At 48.7% G+C, this 15,710-nt stretch overlaps 1 protein-coding gene across 1 annotated transcript in view; it reads right to left on the reverse strand.

Annotated features, from left to right (window-relative positions):
* The window catches only part of ARHGEF26 (Rho guanine nucleotide exchange factor 26), a 39,659-nt gene extending 26,534 nt beyond the window's left edge, over positions 1-13,125 (reverse strand). Inside the window, exons 1-5 of the mRNA XM_052687186.1 lie at positions 12,308-13,125; positions 10,907-10,946; positions 9,054-9,199; positions 4,527-4,583; positions 1,001-1,161 (exon numbers count right to left, since the gene is read on the reverse strand). Coding sequence (XP_052543146.1) covers positions 1,001-1,161; positions 4,527-4,583; positions 9,054-9,199; positions 10,907-10,946; positions 12,308-13,081 — 1,178 coding nt within the window. The 5' untranslated portion in view covers positions 13,082-13,125. The remainder of the gene's footprint in view (positions 1-1,000; positions 1,162-4,526; positions 4,584-9,053; positions 9,200-10,906; positions 10,947-12,307) is intronic.
* Between the last annotated feature and the right edge of the window lie 2,585 nt (positions 13,126-15,710).

Raw genomic sequence — 15,710 nt, forward strand, 5'->3', positions numbered from 1 at the left:
TAAACTCCTGCTTAACTCTGAACAGTTTAACAGGGGCAAGGCAAGTTTAATTTGATAGACTGCACAACTAAATATGACTGCTCAGTGTATCAAGAGCCAGCTTAAGAACCATCCAGAAGCCAACAATGCTTATTCCTATCAAAACACAACATTCTTCCTGCCTCTACCATTTTTCAGATACATTAATACCAAAGTCTATTCCACAAATCATGAGCTCAAACACAGGAACAAAGTGAGACTGACAAATTGCTGTGCACATTCACCACCATTTTTTCTATCTTCACATTTGCATGAAGGTTCAGGAAGAGATGTTTAGCGCTTTAAAATCACCTGAGATTCAAGTAGGAAACTCAGTTTTGTGTCATTAAAATATAACTGGACATCTCTAGCTCAGCCTACCTGCAAGCGCTCCTTACTAAACCAGTACAGTCAGAAAAGAAAACAGGTGTTACATTGTAAGAACAGAAAATTCCAGCACAAAAAGATTTGATTTTTCCAAACAAGAGCAGCCTGCCTCTCAGGAGAGGGGTAGGTAAGGCACAGCCTGCAAATACCACCACGTATCACGAGCAGCACTGATCAAAGCTCTCCTACCCAAGGGGCTGCCTGCAGATATAGCAGGAAAATACAATCCAAACCAACAGAGCCTTGGTTGTATCACACAGGCAGAAATCTGTGCTTGGTAAAATCAAAACCGTAACTTTTGCCGTATGCTAACACAAATCCTTAGCACTGCAGACCTCCTGGTGCAGAGAGAACCAAAGTCCATTCCAATTCAATTCAATTCAATTACTTTTTTACAACAGGTGCAACATTTGACTGCACATTCTTACATTCCAGGCCCAAACTTTCCACAAAACCTTTACATTGTGGCTGTTGCTCCATTCTGTGGTAGCAGTGAAAACACTATTTTGTACGCTACGTTTCACCTCTTGCTTGAAAGACATTTTGATTACAGGGAGGTACAATCAAAAAAGAGCTTTTGCATTTGTACACTTACTTTTTACTTGCTTCATAAACATCTGTGATATTGGAGAAAAGGTGGTGGCTCTCCGTTTTGGTCATCGTGAGGCTCAGCTCCCGGGAATTTTTAAACATGCGGATCAGAATCTCCAAGCTCAGCAAGTAAGAATGCTCAGAAGATATCACTTCAAATATGGCCTGCGAAGCAGAGGGGTGAAAGAGAAGGGTTACTGCTGATGAGGCTGGGTCCCTTCTGTTTGTGGAGAGAAGCAAAGAGAAGGCATTGGCTGCAAGCTAAAAACAGTAACACGGGTTTTCATTTCCATGAGAGCTGTGTGTTTACCCTTGGAAATGAGTGATTTCACACCGGGACCAAAAGCCGCATTAAGACTTTTAAAAACAACTGCAAATGGTGTTTGAAGACAAAAATGTAACACCAACGGTGATCACTGCCCGTTCGTACTTAGAAGAGGCTTTTCTGTTTGTCTGTAATTTAAAAACACATGCCTGTCTCTGTGATCTGACTGGAAACTTAAAATCAGTAACACAAATGTTCGCCAGCCAGACTCGGCTGCTGCCTTCTTTAAAGAGAAACTGTAAGTTACTTGCCTAGAAGCATTCTTAGCTAACAACTCTGCTTACCCAAGAATCTGCAGAAAGCAAAACCATTTGCAAAATGCAGGGTTTAGACGTGTGCCAACACTGATCAACACCGATACCTCGGCCACTTTCAAAGCCCCTACTTAGGAGCTGGGACGCCTGCAGCAGGGCCAAGCCCAGGGCTGGGCAGGCAGGAATGTGGCAGCCTGTCCCCTGTGCCATCAGTTACCAGAGCCCAGGCACTGGATCACACAGCAGCCTCCCTGCCCGCCGCCATCCCATGCTCACAGCACACAGCCTCGCACCCTTCCCCCGCTGGCTGCACTCATGGCAAACCTCCCAGTGGACTCTTGGACTTTGAAATCCTCATTCCATGTCCATCTCTGACAGGGAAACCTATCCAGCCTTTGGACATCTTTCACCCCTCCAGGCTTTATGGCTGTTATTCCACTACCATTTTTATGCACATATGCACTGGGGAAAAATCATGAAAAAATTTTCAAGAACACTTCTTTCACAAGCTTCACCAAATGGCATTTGTCACCACTGTGACCCCCTGCAAAGCTAACAAGGGATAATACTATCAGCAGAGCTAACACAGTTCTGTGTTATAACTGGTGTTCATACTTGCATGTATCACTTCATTAGTTATTTGCAATTAACTTTTCCAAGCGTCCTTAAATGACAGGAGAGAGCTCAGCTTTAAATGCAACACCACAAACCTGAGTATTTAGAGAGGATGATGACCATGGCTCCATAAACAGAAAGAGAGAGAAAAGAGAGAAAGAGAAAGGGTCTATGAGTGACAGACTACAGAGGGTGCTCATGTAAGTGGTCTGATGCTCTAGAGAGGCTCTGTCCATAAGATATGAAACCAAGAGAGACTGCAGGCATGCTGAATAATCCCAGCCTGCAGTTGACACAAACAACGCTGGGAAAGAAAAAAACTAAAAAATTCTGTTGGGGACATTCTCTCTGAAGAGTTTAAGTCTAGAGAATTCTGCTGGTTGCTGAGGTAAGCTTCTGATCACATGCAGTTTCTCCCAGATAACATGAGATGCAGTGTTCCCACACTGTACCTTCAAAATGCTTCCCACCCTGCTAAAAAGCCCTCTTCAGAAGCAGCAGCTGTTTTAGCTCAAGCCCTTAAGGCTGATCAGGTTGGGCTCAAGCCTTTAAGATTCATCAGCTTCACAGAAAATCTACAGGGACAATGCCCACACAAGGAAGGAAGCCCGGCCAACACGTGGCTCAGCAGCATCACTCCATTCTCCTGCCTACCTCAACGGCTGCTGGAATGCAGGCAGAGATGCAGCAGCAGCAAGGCAGCAGCTACAGCACCCCATGTTCTTCATGAGAGCAAACACCACTGTGCAGGAGTATATGCAAAGGTGATGCTTAATGTGAAACTGCTCACCAAGCACACTCGCCTCAGCACCCAGGAGAACAGAGGTGTACTCCCACCCCAGCAGCAGATGTACCAGCTAGCAGGGCTGACCACAGGCAGAAAGGAGCCTGAGAAGGGCACTGCGGCCTTTGCCCATCATCACATTTCCAATCTACACTCTCTCAAACAAAAAATTATGGTTTTCTGCAGTGACAACGTATAATGATGGCAAAAATAACCAGACTCTAAAAAGCAAATTGAAGAAATAATAAAATAATTGATAAAAGATGATTTTAAAGAAATACATAACTTGACAGTACAACTACATCGTGAAAATAGGCCTCTAATATTCAAATAAAAACCCTCAAGCTGAAACTATTTTGGTGACATTTTAAGACTTTGTATTTAAAAGACAGCTGAAGAACTGGTTGTCTCTGAAGGGATGCAAACATGGCTTCAGGACATACAGACCACAGGCTCCTGAGGACATGAGGACCAAAATAAAGGCCCTGTGACTCAGAGCTTCTGAGCAGGAGGGGACAGAAGAGCAGAACACACAGCCTCAACTGCTCACAGCCCCAAAAAGTGAAAGAAGATAGCCAAGGAAATGCAGGATTATTAAAAACAAAGAAAATCCCTATGGTCTTCATCAAGCACATGCCACAGGAGACGTTTCAGTATCTGTATATGGACACCACAGCTGCAGGTCACTGCTGTACCAGGTGTGAGGCTTCCTGCACACACCTGTGAGCACCATGGGAAGCCCCACTCAGCTCTCACCCCACTGTGCTCACCAAGGTACGTCCTGAAGTGAAATGGAGATTTTGGAGCAAACCACCACAGCAGGTAATTCTGCAGTGCTGCTATTCCAAAACCAAAACAACAACAAAAATCCACCCCAAAACAAACCAAAAGACAGAACATCGCTTTTTTTCTTTTTTTGTTTTCTGTTGAAGGACATACCTCAAGAGCTGCAGGGATATAATAGCTGGCTAGGTCAGGCTATTCTTTTCAACACCTCTCATTCTTTTTGACATAGCCCCTGTAAGTAAGGAGAGAGGGGAAAGCAGATAAAGAGAACAAAAAGAGCAAAAAAGGAGAGAGACGGAGAGACAGACATAGAAAGGGACAGAGAGAAAAGAGAATTGCATCAGTGACTGCTGCTGCTTCCTGCGCTGACTGCTGACAGCGTGGATGCTCCCAGTTTATTTCAGTGCAAAAGGAAACACATCAGGAATGCTGGGGCACAGAGACCCCATTCAGAACGGCTCACGAGGTGAGTTACAGCTGAAGGGCAACGCAAGAAGTTGCCCTGTTTGTGCTGCCTCCCACCTCTGTGAACACGAGGTTGGTGTTACGCAGCCGCTGCTCCCAGTGAGCAGCACCAAGCAGGCGCCCTGCTGCAGGAGCACACTGTGTGCATCACAGCTCTGAGCAGGGCAGGGGCAGGCCTCCCCCAGGGCAGGGAGCAGCGTGCTGGGCTCCTCTCCTTCGGAACCGACGCAGAGCATCGAACCAGACATGCAGAGCAGCCCTGAGTTATCAACATAAAAGAACATTTTTCTTTAAAAGATACCTCTTGCCTCTTTCTTTCTTCCTGGCTGATCGCTTCTGATAATCCATTCTTTTTCACCTAAAAAAAAACACCAAAACAATGAATTCATTAACGTATCTTGTAGAAAAACGTGGTTTGGAGACAACAAACATCAAATATGCAGAATTATTTGAACGCTGTGCTAAGAAGCAATTTAAGTACAGCACTAAAAATTCATACATATTTTATTCTACTTGAGATAGACAACAATGAACCATCACAAACAAATGTATAAAAACAATGTACAATATTTGATATCTCCAAACAATAAAAAGAAGGAATTAAAAACCAGCACAGCACTTCCATGGTAGGACTCAAGCACAACTCTCTCTCTCACACACACACACACACACACACACACACACACACAGTGAGGCACAAGAACTCTTTTCTCCTCTCAAGTACGTGTGTCAGTCGGAACACCAAACATCACAAGGTGCATTTTCTGCACTGGCCTGAAACACATTAGTATCTTAATTTGTGAAACACACCTTAAGGTCTTTTCAGACAGGTGCCAGTTGGTCAAAAATTCTTCTGGAGGAATCTTTTCCTTCAAAAGACCTGCAAAGTCCTGAGTAAGTGCCTCATGATGCTGCCATCCCCAGCCCTATGATGCCTAACTTCTTTAGTGAGAAGTATTTCTCCTGTCTCCATGTCCTGCAGCCAGACCAGCCATGCAGAGCCAGCTCATCACACAGCTGGGGCCACACACTCCACTACCAAACCCACACCACACTTCTCAAGTTGATTCTTTCCCAGTGTGAACCACGTGCCAGGACAGCACTGACCAACCCAGGAGGGACTGGCTGTGTGCACTTCCTAGGTGACCCCAGCAGCAGGGCACAGGCACTATGTTCTGCAGAGCTTTGTCTGGACGGGACCTCAGCTGCTCCTGAGACACTCAACGGGTGCACCTCCATCCTCCCACTTTCCACCAGGTTTCTCCAAAAGCTCCTAACAGACCAGCAGCAGCAGCTTGTTCTTCTCCACCTGCTCCTTGGAATTTTAAAGGCTGCATTAGTCTCTCTTGCTCTCCTGCACAGCATCCCCCCAAAGCCGGGCACCAGGCTCACCAGCGAGGATGGCAGCACGGTAATGGTTCTTCATTTGCAGCAGACTGCTTGGCATTTCACATTGACAAAGAAAACAGAAATTCTCCATTTGCGTATTTGAGTAACTGCTCTTCTGAATACCTCACCATAAGCATAGACTTCAAGCACCACGTAAGAACCAGCTAGCTGCCTTCCTACTGAAGTACCTCTCCATCAACAACCGGAAAGCTTGGAAGTGCTCACTAGGAAATGAAGTGACCGTTTTTTGGATGTCATGAGGGCTTTTCTAAAAATATGCTGACACAGGAAATACCTATGAAGATATCCAAGAGATTACAATGCTTCCTGTTAATAGAGCAACTGTAAATTTCCAGCGAGGACAATGCAGGAACTGCTAACCTCACGTTCCAGAAACGTAAGCTGTGTTTTGTGACTGCTGTTGTGGCAAACATGTGTTTGCACATACCAAAAAGCACATATAAATCAGCTGCAGAAGCAAAATGGCTCAAGATTAACCAATGTTCAAGCTTCCAAAAAGAGATGCAAATGTGGAGACCAATGTCATCATGCTATGTGAAAAAAATGCCACTCTGCCCAAAATGTTTTAGCTTTAAGATTCTAAAAACCACTTTTGTGGTGCTATGTCATCCACAAGGACTCAATATAGGTTTAAGAAGACAGTAACAACAAAGCTGCAAGGGACACCACAACGGCCAGCACCGCTGTGCCCCCCCAGGACTGCACAGCTTCCTGCCCACAGCTCAGCTGCGATGGAGCCCACCAGACAGCAGGAGGAAGAACGGAGGAGAATGAGGGGTTAATCCCACACTTAGGTACAGGACACTCCTTTAAAGAAACAGCTACACAGGGGAAAGGACTCACAGGAAATATTTCATTGACAAATGGTGGCTGCATCATAAACGAAAATGGACACAAGCCTTCTGATTCTGAAAGGGGAGCGAATGCAGAGATCAGCCCTGAGGCAGGCAGCTGTTGCTTGACACCAAAGGGAAGAGGCAGCCATAGAAGGTCACAGCGAGGGTGGCTCAGAGAAGCAACCTGCTTAATGAGCAAGAGAGGAAAATCACAACAGTGCTTGTCCCACAGCAGTCTAAAAAGAAGAGGAAACAAACATGAGATGACAAGGTGGATACAGACAGGAATCAGGGCAGCACTGACGGCAGTAACAAAAAGCAAACGTGCAGTGTGCTCTCCAGGCTCAGAGGAGCTGGAAAGGCAGGCACTGCAGTTCCCAGCCTACCAGGAGATGCAGTCAGACGAGAGCACAGGCGGCCCATGGAGGCGAGGGCTGTTTGGATCCCCCTGGCAGTGCACTCCAGCAGAGCCACCTCAGGCTTTGCCCTGCTGCCTGCTGGGTCCTGCAGCTCCCTGCACACCCAGCACCACGCTGGTATTATCCATCACAGCTGAGCGCTGCGTTTCTTGGCAGTCATACATTAGATACCAGATAGCACCACTGCATATGATTGCTGTGAGTTCTTAAAAAAAATGTTTTAAGATGCTTTTGGAATGTATTTTAGAAAAACTCTTTATTCTCTTCAAATTAAAACTTCACCGGAGGAAGGCTGCAAAGAACAGGGAGCAGATAAGCTGGCTCAAAGTGCCGCAGGAACCTAAAGAGGAAGAGGGCTGAAAGGAGGAGTTTGAAAGGAGCTGCATTTAAATACTATCCTACTTCAGAGACCTCAAAAGCTCTTTGAGAAGTCTCTTACTTGCACGTATGTGTAGATACTGCAAGAAGATAGGAGCACCTTTTTATTACAGTCTGGAGGCTTTAACAACTCAAACGTGAAGGTTTCACCTCCAAAAGCAGACCAACATCAGCTGTCAGGGCTGCACGGCCAGAGATATCCTGCACAGGTGATGGATTTGCTCCGTGGTCGTTCCCCTTGTCTCCCAGCACAGTCACTGCTAACAAGGAGCAGACACCTCCTACACTCTGCCTTTCCTAACGCACATTGAAACCCAACGCTTCAGCATTTCCCAGCTGACTTCCTGCTACAATTCAGCACTTAGTCTTTTTAATACAAAATGACAACATGCACTTTTTCCCAAGAGTTGTAAACAGACACTGCGAGACTCCCAGGTTCCCACCCTTGATTTTCACAGAGCACCTCTTCCCATTTACTTCCCACTTCAAGCTTTGTAAATCAAGTGCAGACACAGAACAAGTTTGCCGTGTTAGAAATGGTGAAGAACGAGTTTGGTTTATGTAATTATAAGCACAACACACCACTGGTTCTCACTGAGACAATTCTACTTCAGTCTCAAGACAAATTAGCATTTTTGCAGTCATTGTTTCTGAGTATCATTCCTTCTGAAATACCTCAGCTGTCGAGCACCTAACTGCTAGTTTGCCTAGAAGGCAAAAGAAAACCAATTTGTCCTCATTAGAAACAATGTTTTTGCAGTATTAAGCAAAATGAACTACATTTTAAGTACTCAATCTGCTGAAAGAAAATTCAAAGCAGATCTTTTTTAAAACCACACTGTCTTGGCTTCTTTGTAATTAACAACTCGGAGATATTCATATTTCAATACCTTGAACCACAAGGTCACAGCACCTGTAAGACAGCTCTTCTAAAAAGACATTCTGGATAGACTGAGAAAACCTTACTCAGCGTTAATAGTTATTAAAGTAAACACAGCAGGTAGTCCCAGCAGCCACTGGACCAAAGAAAAGAATAAGAAAGGACTAAAAGCTATGTAAGGTTCACTCCACGCTGCCCCAAGCTACTGACAGCACGCTGTAGGGCTGAGCCTCCTCCCAGGCTACAGCCAGTACTGACTCAACATTCACAGCCACAGCTTTTCTAAGGACCAGCACTGCCAACACCACCTGCAGGCAGGGCTGAAGCCACCATCTCTGGAGCCTGGCAAAAGCAGGTGGTCTCAGACTACACACACAGACACAAGAGATGTGCTTGATTTATTCTGGCCAGCATAGTTTTAAAAAGAAACATATCTTGAAGTGTAAGATTGTGAAACCCAAAGTCCTCTGCATTTCAAAGTTCTGTTTAATTCCATTTTAAACGACACTGAAATTTCCTGGTCACTTCAAATCAGATCCTGTATCCTCGTGAGCCTACACACACTTGTGCCAGCAAATGACAGAGAGAGGTGGCACCACAGAAAATGATTCTGGCACGAGCCTGAGTCTAAACCTACTAAAATTGACTGAGAACATGATTTGTGCTTTTTAAGCTCATGTGTTACCTTACAAATCCAAACAAAATCTAAATCTGCACAACCACAACCTGGATTGGTAACATTTGAGTAGTTACAAATTTGTTGATAGAAGTACCCACAGAAACTTTACACTGTGGAAGGGAAAAAAAGATGAGGAAAAAAGACTCAGCAGCAAGTAGATTTACTTCAGTGCATTCTGAGCAACTCAGACAGCCTTTGTCTGGCTATGCAGTGATTAAATACTCACAACTGATAGCTGACTCCACGTTGATCTCAGGGGCTTATAGGGAAAAATAACCTTTTCATCCGATTTCTGCTCTCGGGGCTCAGACTCCTCATCAGAATCGTTGTCCAGAGCTTTTTCTTTGTAGTTCTGATATAACACAGCATTCTCTATAAAGCAATAACAATGTGCCATCAATTGCTACAAGGTTATTTAGTTGCTTCTCATAAAAAATAAGTCACACTTAAACAACAAACGAAATGACAACGTCAACGTGCTGCTCAAAAACTCCCAAAGACAAAGACTGCATCTTATTTTGGATGGACAATGGAGCAGTACAGTAACAATGGATCACTGTGGCACTACCAAAAAGATCCACACTGGCTGCATTAAAGAACAGATGCGTCCTTTGTCAAGAAAAAAACAGAAAACAATTTTTTCGTCCTGGTTTGCTGTATGACGTTTCATAATTAGCCAGCAATTAAAAAACAGGCCGAGCTGTCAGCAGAGCAGTCATCAATCAGGAGGTCTAGCTATTTTCATCAGAAAGGCCATTGTAAATCCAATACCAATTCCCCCTTCTACTCCATCAGCTTTAAATACTGCCTTCCCACCTCACTAAGAGAGGGAAATGACCCAGGCTTCAGAAACCTCAAGGCAAAACTATTCCAAACAGAAACTTCAAAGGTTGCCTGAATAAGAATAAAGCCTATGAATTTTAACTCTCATACTTTGTAACAGCTTCAGCAGTGCCCATTAGCAACAAAGGCAACGAGCAGCACGCCCTTTGCCTTTCCCAACCTTCCTGGTCGCTCTTTCAAAAGCGTTCAGAAAAGGACAGGGTGCTTTAGGAGCTGAGTAATGTACAGAGACTGCACCGAACCTGCAGCCATCAGCTCCCACCGCACGGCTCTGCTCTGCCCCTCGGCCCGGCGCTACACCGGGCTGCTGTTTGCTCCTTGGAACGCATCTATGTAATCTGTATACTCTGAAGACAGGAAATCCCTTACAATAACTGCATGCTGAGAGGCACTACAGAACCCAGGGAAGTAATTAGAAGACAATGCAAGAAAAGATGAGAATAAGAAACAGAGAGATGCAAACAGGACACAGCGTAAAGTTTGGAAGACGGAAGCAAGAGGAAAGGGAAGGGAAGGCAGCAGCTGAGATGTCCTCAGGAGGGCATTAAGCAGGGCCAAGGGAAGCAGCAGTCGTATGACAGCAGTTTCACTGCGACAGCCACAGATTTGCTGCCAGGCAAAAAGTTCTTTGAGTTGAATACTGTCAGCAGCAAACCCGAGGAAGCTCTGAACTAACGAGTGACAAGAGAGGGCAGCTACACGGGCAGCTTTTCTCTGACACTGAAATTTGAAGCCCAGGTAGCAAAAAAAGTACAGGATTTACAAAGTCAAGGGATTCACTGCAGTGGAACCAGCATTCTGCTCCTAGTGTAAAGGGGGGAAAAGCTGCATTAGCCTTGAACTTTCAGAATAACAATCCAGGCATTTGTTGCAAGCGCTGACCCTGAGGCTGACCTGTGGGAGCTGTGTCTGCCAGCTGGAAAAACAGCCTCACCTACACCTCCTCTGCAGGTCTGCTAAGGCTGAGACACATCAGCCAGTTCATCTTCTAAGAGGAACAGGAGCTTAAGTTGAGAAGAAATTCTTCAAACAAAATGCATTTGTAACCCATCGTTCCATATTCTTTAAAGTATCCATTAAAGAACGGCTGTGCCAGAACTATGGCTCCGTTTTACAGCGACTTTATTGGCAAACAAGGTATTTGGTGTAATCAAGTAATAAGGAACTGTGCAAAATTATGTTTAGATTCACTCTGCTTATCATTAAGCACCTCTTAATGTACAGAAGCAGGCTTACCTTCCCCATCAAACGTCCCTTGTCCTTTCAGCGTTTTCTTCTAGTAATTTTAGTAGGAAAGAGACATAAACACGTTAAAAGAAAACAAAATAACCACCAGTAACAACTTCACGCCATACTTAAGCACAGACTAAGCAGGACCTCCTCCAGAAACCTCTTCTGTCAGACACGTGTTCATGAATACAACTGTTTCATCACAGAAGCAAAGGGCTGCTCCGCACTTCCCTCCTCTCACGCTGTTTATATCCATTTGTCCCAAACGTTTTATTTTCCTCACGCTTTCAAAGCATGACGTGCATCACTACCACGAGGGCTCCGCCAGCGCACGGCTCAGTCTCAGGGCTTCCCCAGGAGACACGAGGCTCCGTCTGAGCCGCGCGGGGCTCTGCACACTGCAAAGAGCCACACGAAGAGTTTCATAAACACTGCTTTTGAGAACCAAAACAGAGCTCTGAAACAGAACGGCTGTTGTGGTGCTGCAGGGCCCATTAAGTCAGTTTTCACAGAAAAGTGCTACTGGCAACAAGTCTGTGTGCAGTCAGGCAGTGTCACGGCATCCCGCCTCAGACTCCGCTCCTTGCTGCTCCCGGTCGAACTGTGCACAGCTCCAGCCAACCCCTCCTGCAGGAGCAGCTCTCATCTATCACTGCTTCACCACCGCTCCCACCTTCACAGAAGCCTCCAAAACCATCATCTTTAATTTGGCAAAAACTGCCACAAAGCTGATAAGGACTTCAGCAGCTGCAAATGAGCCCTCTGCAAGGATCTACTGCACGATTCCATAACGCTGCACAAATCCACTGCTATGTCAAATAACAGTAACAAATCGTATTAAAAAACAAACCACAAGATCAGAACAGTATGACGTTTAAGAATTGTTTGTAATGAGGCTCAATAATGAAATTTTAATGTGTTAACACTCTACAGAAACGTACCATCCCTAGGGCTCATCAGGAATTAACGCTGGGCACTCTGCTCCATTGAAAGCCGTGCTCTGATTTCTTCAAATGCTTTTAAAGTAGTGCCTCCGAGCAAGGTGGAAGCTTATTTTTCTGTCTATTTGCTCCAGCAATCACAACCTAACAAAACCAGAGCCTCTTTTCCTGTTCACTGCTATCTGGCTGCAGGTTCTGAAGCATCATGGACTGTGACACAGAACCTCTGGGCCAGGGCAGCACCAGGCTGGCAGCACACTCTGGGAGCTGCCTGGAGCATCCCTGCTGCTGCTTTGGAAGCACCACCTCAAGCCATTTGCAGACTCGCCAGCAATTACAAAGAGGCTTTGGTAGCAAAAAAAAAACTGGAAATAAAGGAGCATTACAGAAGAAACGGAGGCAACGAGTTGCGCCCGTGTGTAACCTGCAGCACCCAAACCAATGCACCGCAGCACAGCACAATTACCTTTGTCCTCCCCAGGCTGGAAAACTTCTCTTTATCTTCAACAACGGCCTTCAGTATGGGCTGAGACATTCTGTTTTTCTTCTTGAAGTTGGCGGAGCCGTCCAGGTCGATGCCACTCACCACGGCCCGGCGGTAGGAGGTGGAGCGCAGGCCACGCCGCAGCACGCCCGGGCTGTCCGGCTCACCCTCGGTTTCCTCATCGGCGCCCAGCGGCACCCCGGGGCTCTCCACCATGCTGCGCGCCTTCAGCACCCTCCTGCCCGCGTCCGCGCCGTGCCCGCCAGCCTTGTGGGTCGCCTTGCTACCAGACGCCAGGCTGCGGGGGATGATCTGCTGCGTGCCCACCTTGAGCGCGGCGGGGCTGTTGGTGCTCAGCGTGACGGCGAGCCGCTCGGGGAGCGGGGCCGGGGCTGCGACGCTTCGCTCCGGGGTCACGGCACGGGAGACACCCTCGGCTTCTCTGCAAGCCTCTCGGGGCGGCGGGCCGCCGGGGAAAGCGCCGTTGGCGACGAAGCCGAGAGACGCGCTGGAGAGCAGCGCTAGCAGCCCGGCCGGCGGCTCGGAGCCCACGCGGGCGGGGAGGCGCGGAGAACCCCCCCGGCGCGCGGCGCTGACGGTGGCCGCGGGCTGCGCGAGGGTGAAGGCGCACCTGTCCTCCACCGGGAAGTCGGTGACGAGCAGCCCGCTGGGGCTCTGGCAGGACTGCGGCCGGGATTTGCCGTGCGGCCGCGCGGTGCCTCTCCTCTTCCCCAGCGCCCCGCCGCCCGCGTCCATCGCCGTTTCCCCCGAGGCGGAAGCGCCGCGTCCCGCCCCGCGGATCGGCCCTCCGAGCGCCGCAACCCCGCGCCGGGACGGGAGGGGGGGGGGGGGGGAGGAGGAGAAGGAGGAGGGGGAGGAGGAGGAGCCGGCCCGGCTCGCTCGCCGCCCGCGGCCTCACCTCCGCGCGGCGCCGCCGGGGCCCGAGCACGGCCACCTCCCGCCCCGCAGGCACCGCTGCCCGCGCCCCGCACGGCTCCGGCAAAGCGAGGTAATTCGGCTCGGCGTTAACGTGAGAACGCGTCCCAGCGGGCTGCCGGTGACGGCAACGCGCCGAGCGGCTTCCCCGCGCCCGCCCCGAGCCTCCCGCGGAGCACCGCACGAGCGCTCGGCTCGCGGCGGCAGCCCGGAGCGGCGGGACCGCGCGGCGATGGCGGCAGCTTTCCGGTAAGCTCCACGGCGCTGCCCGCCGGTTCGCGCCAGCGCACCTGCCGGGGATGCGGCACGGGAACGGCCCTCCGCTTCGGGACGCCCAGCGCCGGGCCGGGCCGCTCCGCACGCCGTGGCACCGTCCGTGCCGCCTTCGATGCCCTCCGCGTTCACATCTCAGCGACCTTCAGGAGAGCAGCTCGGGGCAGCAGAGGTTCTGCCCCCACGTGCAGGGCACAACCTTGCTTTCTCCAGATTCCAGCCCCAAAGGAGCAAGGCTGGGCGGCTCGCGGCAGGGGATGCGTCCCAGCAGTGGGGATGTGCGGCACAGGGCGCTGCCAGCCCCGGGCTCAGCAGTGCACGCACGGGGCTGCACCTCTGTAACTACGTTTAACCAGAATCTTTATGAGAATAAAACGAAGCAAAGCACGCTGAAACCGCCTGATGTGATCCTTGCTGCTGAGACGAAGCCACGCTGGCACAGCACCTTCACACAACCCACACCGCACAATGCCCGTTCGTCACTCAGAACTGCACCGCCCTCCACAGCAGCTATAAAGAACATTTCTAAAATAATCTCTCAGCTTTCCCTATGGATCTGCCAGTAGGGCACAGTTGCAGCATATTACTTAACTTATAAATCCTAATTATTAATAATCGAGGTAATCAGCTTTTACAAGATTACTGAGTTATACGTACTTATTAAATATGATGCAACTCCAAGGATAATTCCTAGTTCTGAAGGGCCACCTCAGCACTCAGTTTCACGCACAGTGTTAAAGAAACAGGCTCTTGCAGTAAACTGAAGCTGTAATGAAAGTAGAATCAACTATGTAATTTAAAACAAGGAAACTGAGGTGTAACTATTGACACCCCATAGCCAGTAAGCTCTCAGTGTCAGATCAGTACAAATTAACCAAGCTGAACGTGCCCACCTGCAGGGCTCTCACAGATGGCACACAGTGTCTCTCCCCAGCACAGCCCCCCCCAGCACTGCACACAGCAATGAAACCTGTGAGAGCAGCACCCAGCTGTGTCCGTGGGGCCACCAGTTCAGCCGTGAACACCTACTGCAAACCAAGTCAATCCCCCAGCTGCTGTAACGAATTCAAACCAAAGCAGAAAGCGTTTCTGGGCCCAGCTGCCACCAAATTGCAACAACCCCCCACAGAGTGCTTATCATGGCTGTTACCAGGCGGACGAGTGCAAGGCACGCACAGATAAGCTCAGTGGTGAATGTGGTTATTCCCTGAGAATCTACCAAGGAGAACGAAAGCTTATTCATCCCCCCCTGCACTCAAAGCAAGAGTGTGCTTCCGAGCATCACTACCTCTGCCACAGATCTCAGTGCACTGCTAACAGAGCAAGCTGGATGCTGGTGCTCATGGCCACTCCAGAGCTGCCCTTCCTGTGCTCAGTACTCACATGTACCCATAAAGCTTCAATATATCCAAAGTCTGACAGTGGTTGGAGCCTTTACAGGGCTGGTCCTTGGCTACCAAACCACAAAGCAGCGCACAAAGCTGCCGCCACGTTGTTCTTACTCCCTGTATTCTTCTGATGCCACATGCAGATGGTTAGCTGCTCATTCAGCATGTTTTTCATGGCATATGGTACCTTTATCAGTACTCTGTCCCAGTTGTTTTTGGGGTATGAGGAGATGCGAAGCAAAAGCTTTGCTCACAGATGCAGCAGAACAACCCTGCACAGCTGCTGGGAGCTGTGCTGTGTGGCACTGCCCTCCTGCACAAGCAGGGCTCAGAGCTGTGCCCAGCTCCAGGGCTGCTCTGCCATCTGCACTCAGCCCTGCTCCGCTGCATTAACTGGCAGCTAGGAAATATCACTATCAATAGTGTTCTTTTCAGACTCTCTTCGTGACTTCAGGCAGCCTGTTTACAGTTAGTTGAAAATGAGCCAACTGTTCTCAGATTAGCGCAAGTCTCTATCATAATTAGTATGCACGAATGAATAGGGCTCTCACTGTCTCACAACAACAGCAGGGACAGAGGACACCACAAACACAAAGGACTGGATGCAGCCCGGTCAGATACGTTTGCTGTTCTCCCCTCTGTGGCAGGGATGTGAACCCAGCAAGGCAGCGGTGCCTCTTACCACGAGCAGGAGGGCTGTGCTGGAGGGGCTGCTCCAGCAGCACAGGCATCTGCGCTCACAGCCACCAGGATGGGACACAGCCTCCCCTCCTGCCTCCCCTGCCCTT

The sequence above is a fragment of the Tympanuchus pallidicinctus genome, unplaced genomic scaffold (genome assembly GCF_026119805.1).
Source record: "Tympanuchus pallidicinctus isolate F22 unplaced genomic scaffold, pur_lepc_1.0 scaffold22, whole genome shotgun sequence".
Lineage (NCBI taxonomy): Eukaryota > Metazoa > Chordata > Aves > Galliformes > Phasianidae > Tympanuchus > Tympanuchus pallidicinctus.